Below are 13,930 nucleotides of genomic sequence, written 5' to 3' on the forward strand. Positions count from 1 at the left end.
TTTTTGTGCCACTAAACATGTGTAGTCTGATCCATGAATAGATGATGCTGCAAATAATCCAGAAACATTCAGGTCAGCTCAGATTTTAGGTCTGTAACTCAAGAGAATCCAGAGAACACAGGTCGCCCAGAAAAAAGCTTCCCCAGGCAAGGGAGTTTACTGACTTTATAAGCCTCCAGTGACGTCATCCTATTGTTCTCAAGGGGGGTTAAATCTCATAAACAGGGACGTTGTAATATCCCCAGGACTTTATATAATATTCCTGGAATTTTATGAATATTCCAGGCATGTTTGCTATATACTGTGTTATAACATTGAGGGGATTTTATTGATACAACTTCCATTCAGGTTGTAACATGCAATGAAATTTAAAACATTTTCTTTATATTTCCCAGGATCAAACATGCTTTTTAGAACATTGTTTCAAAAGAACCGTATGCCAGCAACAAATATTTTTCGCCCATTTCCTCAGGTTCTTTGAAAGTATGCTGGAAACATAAAAATGTTGACAAATGTGTAAAGTTGTTATTTTTGGTTTAAGCACACTTCCTCATCGGTTTTTATGATATTTAAAACCCTTATCCTTGGGATGAAAATTATCCTGTGGACGCAGGTTTTAAATATCATAAAAATCCTCCGATGTGCTTTACCCTCCACATGAAAGTGGGTGTAAGTGTGGAAGCTGAAGTCACATCAGTTGACTCTGTTGCCTTGGGTGCCAAGAAAACAGACCAGTCTACATGTTGGTTGGTTGGTTTGTTTGTTGTTTAACGCCGCACTCAGCAATATTCCAGCCGTATGACGGCGGTCTGTAAAATAGTGGAGTCTGGACCAGACAATCCACTGATTGATATCATGAGCATCGATCCACGCAATTGGGATCGATGGCATGCATCAACCAAGTCAGCGAGTCTGACCACCCGATCCCGTCAGTCGCCTTTTACGACAAGCATAGTCACCTTTTACGGCAAGCATGGGTTGCTGAAGACCTATTCTACCCTGGAATCTTCACGGGTCCGAACTACAAGGGACCAGAGAAATCAGTTCGTTCAATCCGTTGTTCGTTAAATCCGTTGTTCGTTATACAAGTTTTCGCTTGGAAACGTCCGCCATCTTGGATATATATATGTACTTACTCACTTAGTTGTACTAAAAATGCAGAGATGGTGGGGGATATGGATCACTATGTTTTCTTGTTAATAAGACCTTTCCCTATGCCCCAACATTTCAAATTCTATCTAAATGACCTTTTTGTGCTACAGAAACAAGTCTTTGGTACTACAATCTAAATCCCATGGATTTGGTCTCACGATGTCACCTTCCTTAACTGTTTTTCTCCTCATATTTGGAACACTTTTAACATGTGCACGTAAACCCCAATGTATGAAAGAAGGAAGAGTTTTCCCTGGAAAAGTTAAGATTTTATTATTGATAGTTTTCTTTCCATAATCTATGCAAGTTGCAAGTTTGAGAATAGGCTATTTTATGTACACATTTAACAAGGTTGATCCGTCACCGATATTCGCCGCCATTGTGTTGATTCGCCGCTGATTGCGTACAGCCAATTGTCAGTGACACTTGACACTGAGTGAGATTTCTCAGTTCGCTATACACGTCACTAATTAGTGATAGATGGGCTTGTCGGTGATCAGATATCAGTTCGCTGAAGCCGTTAGTTCGCTGTAGAGAGTTCGTTATTTCCGTAAATTTTATATGATATTATATAGGAGATAAATCGGGGATTTTTTAACATGTCGTTGTATCCGTTTGTTCGCTATATCCGTGTTCGTTATATCCGTGTTCTACTGTAATATGAATTGCTGCTTTCTTTGAAAAGCGGCAAATTACTCCGGCAATATATCTTCTGGTTGATATGGATGAGGGGTCAGTAAGGTATCTTGGTGGTTAAGGTGTTCGCGCGTTACAATGAAAGCCAGGTTTCAGTTCCGACACATTTGAAGTCCATTTCTGGTGTCCACCCGCTGTACTATAGCTGGATTATTGCTAAGAGCATTTTTGATATTGTCTGCAGGGCATCAAGGTGGAACCCTACCAAAAGGCGTTCTACTTCTACCTGAAGGACATGGAGGAGAAACTCGGCAACAAGGAAGCCGCCCGCAGAGCCGGCCAGCAACTTCGTCGACTAGAGCAATTGGAAGAGCAGCAAGAAAGACAGAATTGAGTGAGTGAGTGAGTTGGGTTTAGCGCCGCTGTCAACAATTTTGTAGTTACGTCACGGCGTGGCTGCGCATGTGGAGACCAGGGCATCGTTCTGCAAAGCGATCGTAGCACTACAACTATTTAAGTTATTGTTGAAATGTGTGAGTTATCATTGTCTTAGCGGTAATGTCACACTGTGGAACAGGGACCAGGTCCGCTTAGTTCTGTGGTTAGCATAAGTCTTTGTTATAATATGGGAGTTGTGATTATCTTTGCGCTAAGATTACTCTGTGGAACAGGGTCAAAGCAATCTTAGTGCTGTGGTTAGCATAAGTCTTTGTGCTAAGATTGCTCTGTGTTATAGGATGGGAGTTACGATCATCTTTGCGCTAAGATTGCTCTGCGGAACAGGGTCAAAGCATAAAGAAAGGAATAGGTACGACTGACAAGTTGGAATCAGAGCATATTTGTGAAGGAACAACTGACAGCTGAACATGCATTGGTTGATAGGATGATTACAAATATCTGTGGACAGTTTAAAATCCTCAGACTTAGACACAGTTTGGGAAATGGTTTGAGATATGTTGAAACACTACAGATATTCTGTGTTGTGGGTTGATTAGGAAGGATGTGTGTGGGAACAGAAGTGAATGCATCAGGTGCATGTTTTCACTATGGGTTTGTGAAGAGATGAATGCGAGGTCGTGGTTTCAGCATCTACATGGATGAATATCTGCACAAAGGGGAGAAACCAGCTGATCCTGTAGGTTGTGGTTGGCGTTGGAGATTCTTTGGTATTGCAAATTATATTTAGCAGGTGTGTTGTCAATGTATAGATATGTTGGTAACAGTAAATATTGTCTACAAAAAAGATCAAAAGTTTATGAAGTAATGAATCCATTTTCAGAGATCTCAGAAAACTGTAGGAAGAGCGCATAAAATATCTGTCTGTAAAATGTCCTGGCAAAGGAGGAACCAGTTTTATTAAAAGGGAGGTGTCCAAAAATATCAAAACCATCTCTCAGTGTGGTGTGTGACAAGTTATGAAAATTTTATCAGTTATTTCTTATGATTAAGGCCTAAAATATTTAGTTTTTGTGGGGGTGGTCGGGTAGCCTAGTGGTTAAAGTGTTACCTCGTACACCGAAGACCCGGGTTCGATTCCCGACATGGGTACAATGTGTGAAGCCCATTTCTGGTGTCCCCCGCCGTGATATTGTTGGAATATTGTTAAAAGCGGCGTAAAACCATACTCACTCACTCACTCACTATTGATGTGTGGCAGAATAACACAAGATTAATGGCAAGACAAGAACCATTACTGCATCAAGGAATTTGGACAATTACACACAAATTCATGGGTTATTCGTCCCATTGAAGTACTGGTGTAGACTGTGGGTATTTAGGTTAAAGGACTGACCACATTGATTCATGGTGTCACATGCTTCTGAGGTCCCACTCACTGAACATTTGACCACGATGAAACCTACATGTAGTAATATTGAGCATAAAAGACGGGTGAGATCACATGTTTTCTCTGACATTGGGCAATAATTTTATATATTCCCTATTCTTGAAAACCTGAAGATACTGATATGCTCTGATACTGGGCAGGTTCCTTTAGGAAAATAATTTCATTGCAATCTTAGCACTAAGGTGATTGTAAGTCCCATACCTTAACATAGGCTTACGATCATCGCCACGCTAAGATCGCTTTGAGGAATGGGGCCCTGAATATACTGGTATTGGGCAAAGGACCTCCAGGTTTTTTTTCTTATTCCTGAACTTCAAGTTTCATATTTAATATTTGTGTGAATATTCCTCTATGTTCTCCCAAACTGTTATCGCATGAAAATATTTTGTATATAAGATATGTAAATATTGGTATCAGTGTGTAAATTATATTGTTCTCATCATTCCACGGTCTCCCCATCATTCCTTCCATACAAGTCTTCCTCTGTAGATCCACTGGTCCGTGCACGACGGAGGTCACTGTGGTCCACTGGGCCGTGCATGACGGAGGTCACTGTGGTCCACTGGTCCGTGCATGACGGAGGTCACTGTGGTCCACTGGGCCGTGCATGACGGAGGTCACTGTGGTCCACTGGTCCGTGCATGACAGAGGTCACTGTGGTCCACTGGGCCGTGCATGACGGAGGTCACTGTGGTCCACTGGTCCGTGCATGACGGAGGTCACTGTGGTCCACTGGGCCGTGCATGACAGAGGTCACTGTGGTGCACTGGTCCGTGCATGTTGGAGGTCACTGTGGTCCACTGGTCCGTGCATGACAGAGGTCACTGTGGTCCACTGGTCCGCGCACGACGGAGGTCACTGTGGTCCACTGGTCCGTGCACGACGGAGGTCACTGTGGTCCACTGTAAATGTGCAGGGCCCCGTTCCACAATGCGATCTTAGCGCTATGACTACCGTTAGCCTATGTTAAAGTATGGGGGTTACGATCATCTTAGCGCTAAGATTGGTTTGTGGGACGGGGTCCAGATTGTATTGTTTCCTGGGTAGCCCAGAGTCGGAGGGTCTTCACCTCACATTCAGCATATTTGTATTTCTGACTTCCACTTTTTGTGAATTATTGTATAAATTTTCCAACATTTCCAATTCATATCTTTATATAGATTTTTCATATTTCACCGCTTCTTGGTTTTATGTTGTATTTATACTTTAATTTCTGTGCACTGGATACTCTGACTGCCTAGTGGTCAAAATAATTTTCGACTTTAGAGTATTTGAAAGACTTCTGCGAGTTTAAATCACAAATCAGAAGCCCGAGTTTTGTAAAAAACTGTTTGGTCTTGTAAGCTGAGCTATAAGACTTCATATGACACCACTAAACACAACTTAGAGATATATTCAAGAGCTTTTGGCACAGATTGCTTATATGGTTCAATGAACAACATCACTGAAAAAACACTTTTTGTCGTGTTTTGAAAGGTGTGGGTCATGATGATCTCAACCAAGAGGATGTTAGTTCATGTACATGCTCTATGAGGATAAATTTGGTCAACTGTGGACATGTGCCCTGATTATGGATATTTTATATTCAGCTGTTGTTCAGGCTGCTTACAGCTAAGTAAACCTTTCTTAGTACAATGACCAATTTAGATATCATTAAGCAAGTGTGTTTCCATCCTATATCAGGAATACAAGTTGTATAATCCATATCTTGTATTCCTGATGATATTTATGAATATGACTGATGCAGAAACACACAAGGATGATAATCTCTTTATCGCATGTCATCCTTAAAATAATCGTTGTATGAAGGGGTTGTTTAAAATTGCCCTTACGACAATATTTCAGTCAATTGAGTGTCTTTCGTAAAACATGTACGAATACAAGAGTGAACCACCTTAATTACTAAATTCGAAAAATAATTTGAAGTCATGTTTGAGTACAGAAACATCTGCACGATGAAAACCACCTGTCTATGAATATTACCAGTGTCAGGTAACTGTTTATTGAGCAAGTAGGGCTTGCCTTGACTCGTGGGAGCTTACGAAATGTAGTTCCCGTGGGGCGCTCATTTGCATATTAATCACATTGTGATACCAAGTTTAGATTGGTTTATTGCATCGATAACACTATCCAGTACATGATAAAAATATGTATTAAATAATAGCAAGATAATAAGAAATTATATTTCAATCAAATTATTTATAAGTGGTTAAAATGCAGAGATTTTGCAGACGCTGTACCTTGTGTATGGATAAAATGTTGGCGCTAAAGTTTACAGTCACTGAGTGTTTTTTAACATATGTGATTGATAGTGCATTTGCACAGGTTGCTTAGTAACCTTTACTTAAAAAAAACAACTCTCATTCAAATTTGTTCCTTAGCGTTGATGAAGGAAATAATTTGTTTGAGTTGAGAAAAAAGTAACTTGTACTGTGTTTATTAAAAGTTCCTTATTGTAACATGTTACTTATATTTTACTGTCATATATTAATAGACTATATATATTTGTTTCTTGTCATTTTAGCTTCTTTGAAGTGAACAAAATGTGAAGAATATTTATGTTATTTTGTCCATTTTATCTATAGAAAGACTGTGTACTTTGTTATTTTCTGCTGTGTGTATAAGTCCTCGTTGCATACAATCTCATTAAAATCAGATCTTAGTTCTCGCCTTGCTAAACAAAGATCTGAGGACATCCCATTAAGGGTCACGTCAGAACGACCTTTCATCCGACCAATAGAAGTGTCGCTTACCAGATCATGAAAATGACAGTTGGAATTTGTTTTCTGATCATGCAACCTCGAAAATGTTAAAACGGGTTATTCCCATATGACTGATTCCATCAAAGTATCTCTCGCTTCTGTTGGATACACATTTGAACGAAGGAGGCATTGCACAGTACATGGGAAGCACTGCCATACAATTGTACAATATACTAGACATTCCGGAATGTTCGTTTGTTCAGTTTTCAAATTTTTAATCGAGAACTGTGTCAACATATTTTTCAAGCATAGTCTGAAATGGAAGTCGCCAGGTTGAAACGAGCGAAAAGCTCGAGAAAGCTGCTTTCTTATTGGCTGATTGTAAGTTGCTTCAGTGGTCGGTCAAAGTTCGCGAAAGGTCGTTCTGACGGTACTGATAATGGGATGTCCTCAGATCTTTGTTTAGCGACAACAAGAACTTAGATCTGATTTATATGATATTGTTGTTGCATAATTCCACCACATGATGAAATCCATTTTACACCAGAGTATGTTTATGTTTGATGTAATCGGTACCTTTGTTTTCTTGTGTTATTCATGAAATCCATCATCATCATCATCATCATCATCATCATCATCACTATTACTATCATCATCGGGGGCATGGGTGGACCAGTCGATTAAGGCACTACAATTCAATGTGAACAGTTGCTTCCCTTGAGCATGGCAGAGTCCTATGATCGTGGATTTGAATCCCAATTCTTCCCGATTATGTTTCTAGGTTTGTCAGCACCATACCCATGCTCATGGGATTCACCGAAGTGGTAAACGTCTGAGACATGCATCACTTGACATAACTGATAACTGGAATACTGTTCAAAGAGGCATTAAGCCAAACTCACTCAATCATTGATCAACATTAGGGTTCATCCTTGAGCTAGGTAAATAATAATTGTTATTTGGATCCTGATTTTTAAAGATATCTTACAAATGGACAGACAGCAAATATAATTTTTAGTTTAAAAATGGATGTGTCCCAAAGATCATTATATCTTTCAAATGTTAACAAAAGAATTCATAGTTGGATGATTTCTGATGTAGGAAGGTTTGAAAAACAATAAATATTTTATTCAACTAAACATTCATTTTCAGGACATCTTGCATGTCCAATTTGTATTATGGGGTAAAACCTGAGGAATTTCATGTTCATTTTTCTTTGGAAAATATTTTTTCAGAAAGATCCCAGACAACAGAAGAAATAGATACATACATCATTGTTTCGTCAAAAACATATATACCGGTTACATAGTGTCCTGAGTGAACATGTCGCATACCACTATTGCTGTATGTTTAAGGCACATAGCAGTTTTGTAAAGGGAACACCTCGCAATTCTTTATTCTTAGCCCAAAGATGGCACACAGTTACTATTGTGCTATTGTTTAAATCTTTTTGCCTTGCACACAACCAAAGATGACTTCTTGATGGTACATCTGCATGTCCTAGACACATGACTTCAGCATTACATGTTATATATGTCGAAGCCACGATCTGTTCTAGTTTCATTTTGTCATCATTTCATCTCATTAACTACACATGGGTTTCACATTATGAAATAATATACACTGGGTTGTGAAATATTCTTTTGATGTAATGTTCCATTATTTTGGGGACTTATTTTTGTGAATCATGATATATCCTATGATGCAGTGTGTGTGTGGTTAGAATCCATGGTTGTCAGTTCAAGGGACAGACTTTTTTTGTTTTCTGCTTTGCCGATTTGGGGCCCCAAAATTCAACTCATCAGGTCCAAACATGTACAAATATCATGTTACGGCTTTGCTAGGTCGAAAAAAAGAAAAAAGTATAACTTCCCATTTCAAATATATTTTTGATTTCCCCAAAATGTTAAAAAATGGAGTAGGGTAAGAAACAAGTTTAGATTTCTTTTAAAGTGAAAGTAGAGAATGCTTTTTTTTATATCATCTTTAATGGCTTTTTGCCTAAAAAATGAATGTTCGGTAGTCGAAACAAACATTAATATTCAAAGCATGTTTTTCTTGAAATGATATCTGAAATAAATTGTTGGTTGTATGAAATAAAGAAAATGTGAAGTAAAAACAATGCTTGTTTGTTTTAATAACCAACACAAAGTGTTACTCCAATGCCACATTCACCTACTTTGAATGTTTCTTTCATGAATAATGAAAGTTAACACTCTGTGCCATGGAATGACAGACAGGGTATAACATTTTTATGATATTCAAAGACTGTCATTCTTTGGATCAGCTGATATATCTAACACTCAACCAGTGATTGATATGACACTGTCAAGGTATGACTACAGCAGACGACCAAGGCTAACACTCAACCAGTGATTGATATGACACTGTTGAGGTATGACAACAGCAGACGACCAAGGCTAACACTCAACCAGTGATTGATATGACAATGTCAAGGAATGACTACAGCACACGACCAAGGCTAACACTCAGCCAGTGATTGATATGACACTGTCGAGGTATGACCACAGCAGACGACCAAGGCTAACACTGACCCAGTGATTGATATGACACTGTCGAGGTATGACCACAGCAGACGACCAAGGCTAACACTGACCCGGTGATTGATATGACACTGTCGAGGTATGACCACAGCAGACGACCAAGGCTAACACTGACCCAGTGATTGATATGACACTGTCGAGGTATGACCACAGCAGACGACCAAGGCTAACACTGACCCGGTGATTGATATGACACTGTCGAGGTATGACCACAGCAGACAACCAAGACTAACACTCAACCAGTGATTGATATGACACTGTCAAGGTATGACTACAGCAGACAACCAAGACTAACACTCAACCAGTGATTGATATGAAACTGTCGGGGTATGACTACATCAGACGACCAAGACTAATACTCAACCAGTGATTGATATGACACTGTCAAGGTATGACTACAACAGACGACCAAGGCTAACACTCAACCAGTGATTGATATGACACTGTCGGGGTATGACTACAGCAGACGGCCAAGGCTAACACTCAACCAGTGATTGATATGACACTGTCGAGGTATGACTACAGCAGATGACCAAGGCTAATACACAACCAGTGTTTGATATGACACTGTCGAGGTATGACTACAGCAGACGACCAAGGCTAACACTCAACCAGTGATTGATATGACACTGTCAAGGTATGACTACAGCAGAAGACCAAGGCTAACACTCAACCAGTGATTGATATGACACTGTCGAGGTATGACCACAGCAGACAACCAAGACTAACACTCAACCAGTGATTGATATGACACTGTCAAGGTATGACTACAGCAGACAACCAAGACTAACACTCAACCAGTGATTGATATGAAACTGTCGGGGTATGACTACATCAGACGACCAAGACTAATACTCAACCAGTGATTGATATGACACTGTCAAGGTATGACTACAACAGACGACCAAGGCTAACACTCAACCAGTGATTGATATGACACTGTCGGGGTATGACTACAGCAGACGGCCAAGGCTAACACTCAACCAGTGATTGATATGACACTGTCGAGGTATGACTACAGCAGATGACCAAGGCTAATACACAACCAGTGTTTGATATGACACTGTCGAGGTATGACTACAGCAGACGACCAAGGCTAACACTCAACCAGTGATTGATATGACACTGTCAAGGTATGACTACAGCAGACGACCAAGGCTAACACTCAACCAGTGATTGATATGACACTGTCGAGGTATGACTACAGCAGATGACCAAGGCTAACACTCAGCCAGTGATTGATATGACACTGTCGAGGTATGACTACAACAGACGACCAAGGCTAACACTCAACCAGTGATTGATATGACACTGTCGAGGTATGACTACAGCAGATGACCAAGGCTAACACTCAACCAGTGATTGATATGACACTGTCAAGGTATGACTACAGCAGACGGCCAAGGCTAACACTCAACCAGTGATTGATATGACACTGTCGAGGTATGACTACAGCAGATGACCAAGGCTAACACTCAACCAGTGATTGATATGACACTGTCGAGGTATGACTACAGCAAACGACCAAGACTAACACTCAACCAGTGATTGATATGACACTGTCAAGGTATGACTACAGCAGATGACCAAGGCTAACACTCAACCAGTGATTGATATGACACTGTCGAGGTATGACTACAGCAGACGACCAAGGCTAACACTCAACCAGTGATTGATATGACACTGTCGAGGTATGACTACAGCAGACGACCAAGACTAACACTCAGCCAGTGATTGATATGACACTGTCGAGGTATGACTACAGCAGACAACCAAGACTAACACTCAACCAGTGATTGATATGACACTGTCGAGGTATGACTACAGCAGACGACCAAGGCTAACACTGACCCAGTGATTGATATGACACTGTCCAGGTATGACTACAGCAGACGACCAAGGCTAACACTCAGCCAGTGATTGATATGACACTGTCGAGGTATGACTACAGCAGACGACCAAGGCTAACACTCAGCCAGTGATTGATATGACACTGTCGAGGTATGACTACAGCAGATGACCAAGGCTAACACTCAACCAGTGATTGATATGACACTGTCAAGGTATGACTACAGCAGACAACCAAGGCTAACACTGACCCAGTGATTGATATGACACTGTCCAGGTATGACTACAGCAGACGACCAAGGCTAACACTCAGCCAGTGATTGATATGACACTGTCGAGGTATGACTACAACAGACGACCAAGGCTAACACTCAACCAGTGATTGATATGACACTGTCAAGGTATGACTACAGCAGATGACCAAGGCTAACACTCAACCAGTGATTGATATGACACTGTCAAGGTATGACTACAGCAGACAACCAAGGCTAACACTGACCCAGTGATTGATATGACACTGTCCAGGTATGACTACAGCAGACGACCAAGGCTAACACTGACCCAGTGATTGATATGACACTGTCGAGGTATGACTACAGCAGACAACCATGGCTAACACTCAACCAGTTATTGATATTACAGGGGTAGACGTATGACTACGGGATTTTTTTCCACAAAATTTATTTTTTCCAAAATAATTGAAAATCACAATTTGGTTGCAGGTTTAACATATTCCAGTAACATCAATTTGTGGTACACCAGAAACAGCATTGTCTTCACACATTGTGGGGGAATCGAGCCCAGATCTTTTACATGATGAGCCAACGTTTTTAACAAAGAGCTACATCACAGTCCCCCCATGGAAATCATTCATAATATTAAATATAAAACGAGTTCTGCATGGGGTCGAACCATATCTTCTACTAAAACACAAAGCTGAGTGGGTTAGATCGCTGACTTTGTGTGCTGGCGATTAGGTGCCTCGACCTGGGAGGTGTGGGTTCGAATCCCGGACGGGACTCAACCCAAAAAAGTACAAGAATCTGTACTTTACTAAGAAAGTGTTATCCCAAATTATAACATTTGTAACATTTGACCACTTTCTAAATGGAATTGTGTATTCATAGCTTTCGGCCATGGGAGCCGTGCCAATTTACACTTGTCAGGGGGGGTACTCAAAGTACGTGATCTAGACTACCAGTTGACATTCATTTTTGTGGAAGCCTCGGTGGCTGAGTGGGTTAGATCGCTGACTTTGTGTGCTGGCAATTGGGTACCTCACCGAACGGGACTCAACCCCCAAAAGTACGAGATTCTGTGCTTTACTAAGAAAGTGTTATCCCAAACATAACATTTGTTACATTTCTTCTACGTTTGTTGTAACCCCCATAGTTTAACATAGACACACGACAGTCGTACAGCTGAAGTTGCCTTGTTGAACACCGCCCGGACTAATAGGGAGGTCGTTGGTGGTACTTATGTGCACGAATAGCATCAAAGACAGTCATGCAGGAGTGAGTTGTTTCTTTTGTCAAAATGCATGTGCACACACTTCAGAAGAACACGAGACCCGTGAAGATTCGGGATAGAATAGGTCTTCAGTAACCCATGCTTGTTGTAAAAGGCGACTGACGGGATCGGGTGGTCACGCTCGCTGACTTGGTTGATGCATGTCATCGTATTCCAAATACGTCGATCGATGCTCTAGATATCAATCACTGGATTGTCTGGTCCAGGATTGATTATTTACAGACCGCCGTCATATAGCTGGAATATTGCTGAGTGCGGCGTTAAACAACAAACAAACAAAAGAAGAACACGAAGCGGACATAAAATGTTCCAAGTTTAACAGCATTTCTCAAGGAAAACTCCGGGTGTAGAATATCTGTCCTCAGCAATCTGTGCTGGTCGTACGGGGTGAGTAAATGGAACAAGTGGTTAGGTTCGGTGACTTTATTTTTATGTCATTGTATCCCAATTGCTTTCAGTATCCATCACTGGATTGTCTGGTCCAGACTTGATTCTTTACAGACCGCCGTCGAATAGCTGGAATAGCACCTTCTGCGGCGTTTACAACACAACGAGCAAGCCCCCAACAAACACCCACCAATCCGACCCCCACTGGATTTTTTTAAAGGAAACAGTTTTATTTGAATCATGAAAATACAAGTTGGGGACAAGTGATACAAATATTTAACACACATTTACCTAAGGCCTTGGTTAAACAATACATTGTTTCTTTGTTTCTTTGTTTGTTCCTTTGTTTGTTTGATGTCTAACGCCGCACTTAGCAATACTATAGCTATTTGACGGCTTTCTGTAAATAATCGAATCTGGACCCGACAATCCAGTGATTGCTATCTTGAGCATCGATCCACGCAGTTGGGATACGATGACATGCTTTAACTAAGTCAGCGAGCCTGAAAACTAAAGAAAAACTAAAACTGATCGAAGAAAACTAAAATGTGTCCAAAATGGTAAAAATGCGTGTTATCAAATTTGACACAAAGTAGATTAACACACTTAAATTATTATTGTGCCCTTACGAGATAAAAAAACAAAATCCCTGTGAGTGTCATGTTTGAAAAAAAAGAACACTATTAAAACCGACAACACCCAGTCAATCCTTTATTGCGGGTTCCGTGAAGATCGGGGTTAGAATTGGTCTTCAGCAACCCATGCTTGTCTAAGAGGCGACTGACGGGATCGGGTGGTCAGGCTCCCTGACTTGGTTTGATGCATGTGATGCGTAGATCGATGCTCATGATGTGAATCACTGAATTGTGTGGTCCAAATTCGATTACTTGCAGACATACTCGCCGTCAAATAGCTGGAATATTGCTGAATATTGCTCAAGTTCTCTCGCACACCGCCCATTTATGTGACAACTAGCCGACTGTGTCTAGACAATGTGTGTGTGTGTGTGTGTGTGTGTGTGTGTGTGTGTGTGTGAAGGCAGTAACCTGTTGCTATTTGACGTGTGTCTCGTGATGTACATACTAAGGACAATAAAAATATAACACTACTGTGGGAAGAAAGAACTCTCTGCTGACGACAACTGTAGATGCAGTCTGAAGTCTGGGTCGATGACGCAGATTAAGGTCGGAAATAGCCCAAGCAGACCAGTCTTGCGTCAAGGGCGTCGTGTAACAGGTTGACCCACGCGGCGGTGCAGCTTGGAC

General features: G+C 40.9%; 1 protein-coding gene across 1 annotated transcript in view; it reads left to right on the top strand.

The window, feature by feature from the left end:
- LOC139444885 (uncharacterized) overlaps positions 1-8,424 on the top strand; it is a 44,305-nt gene extending 35,881 nt beyond the window's left edge. The window contains exon 10 of the mRNA XM_071225890.1: positions 2,033-8,424. Coding sequence (XP_071081991.1) covers positions 2,033-2,182 — 150 coding nt within the window. The 3' untranslated portion in view covers positions 2,183-8,424. The remainder of the gene's footprint in view (positions 1-2,032) is intronic.
- Positions 8,425-13,930: the final 5,506 nt, after the last annotated feature.

The sequence above is a fragment of the Haliotis cracherodii genome, unplaced genomic scaffold (assembly GCF_022045235.1).
Source record: "Haliotis cracherodii isolate W230 unplaced genomic scaffold, xgHalCrac1.p SCAF_6, whole genome shotgun sequence".
In the NCBI taxonomy this organism is placed as follows: Eukaryota; Metazoa; Mollusca; class Gastropoda; order Lepetellida; family Haliotidae; genus Haliotis; species Haliotis cracherodii.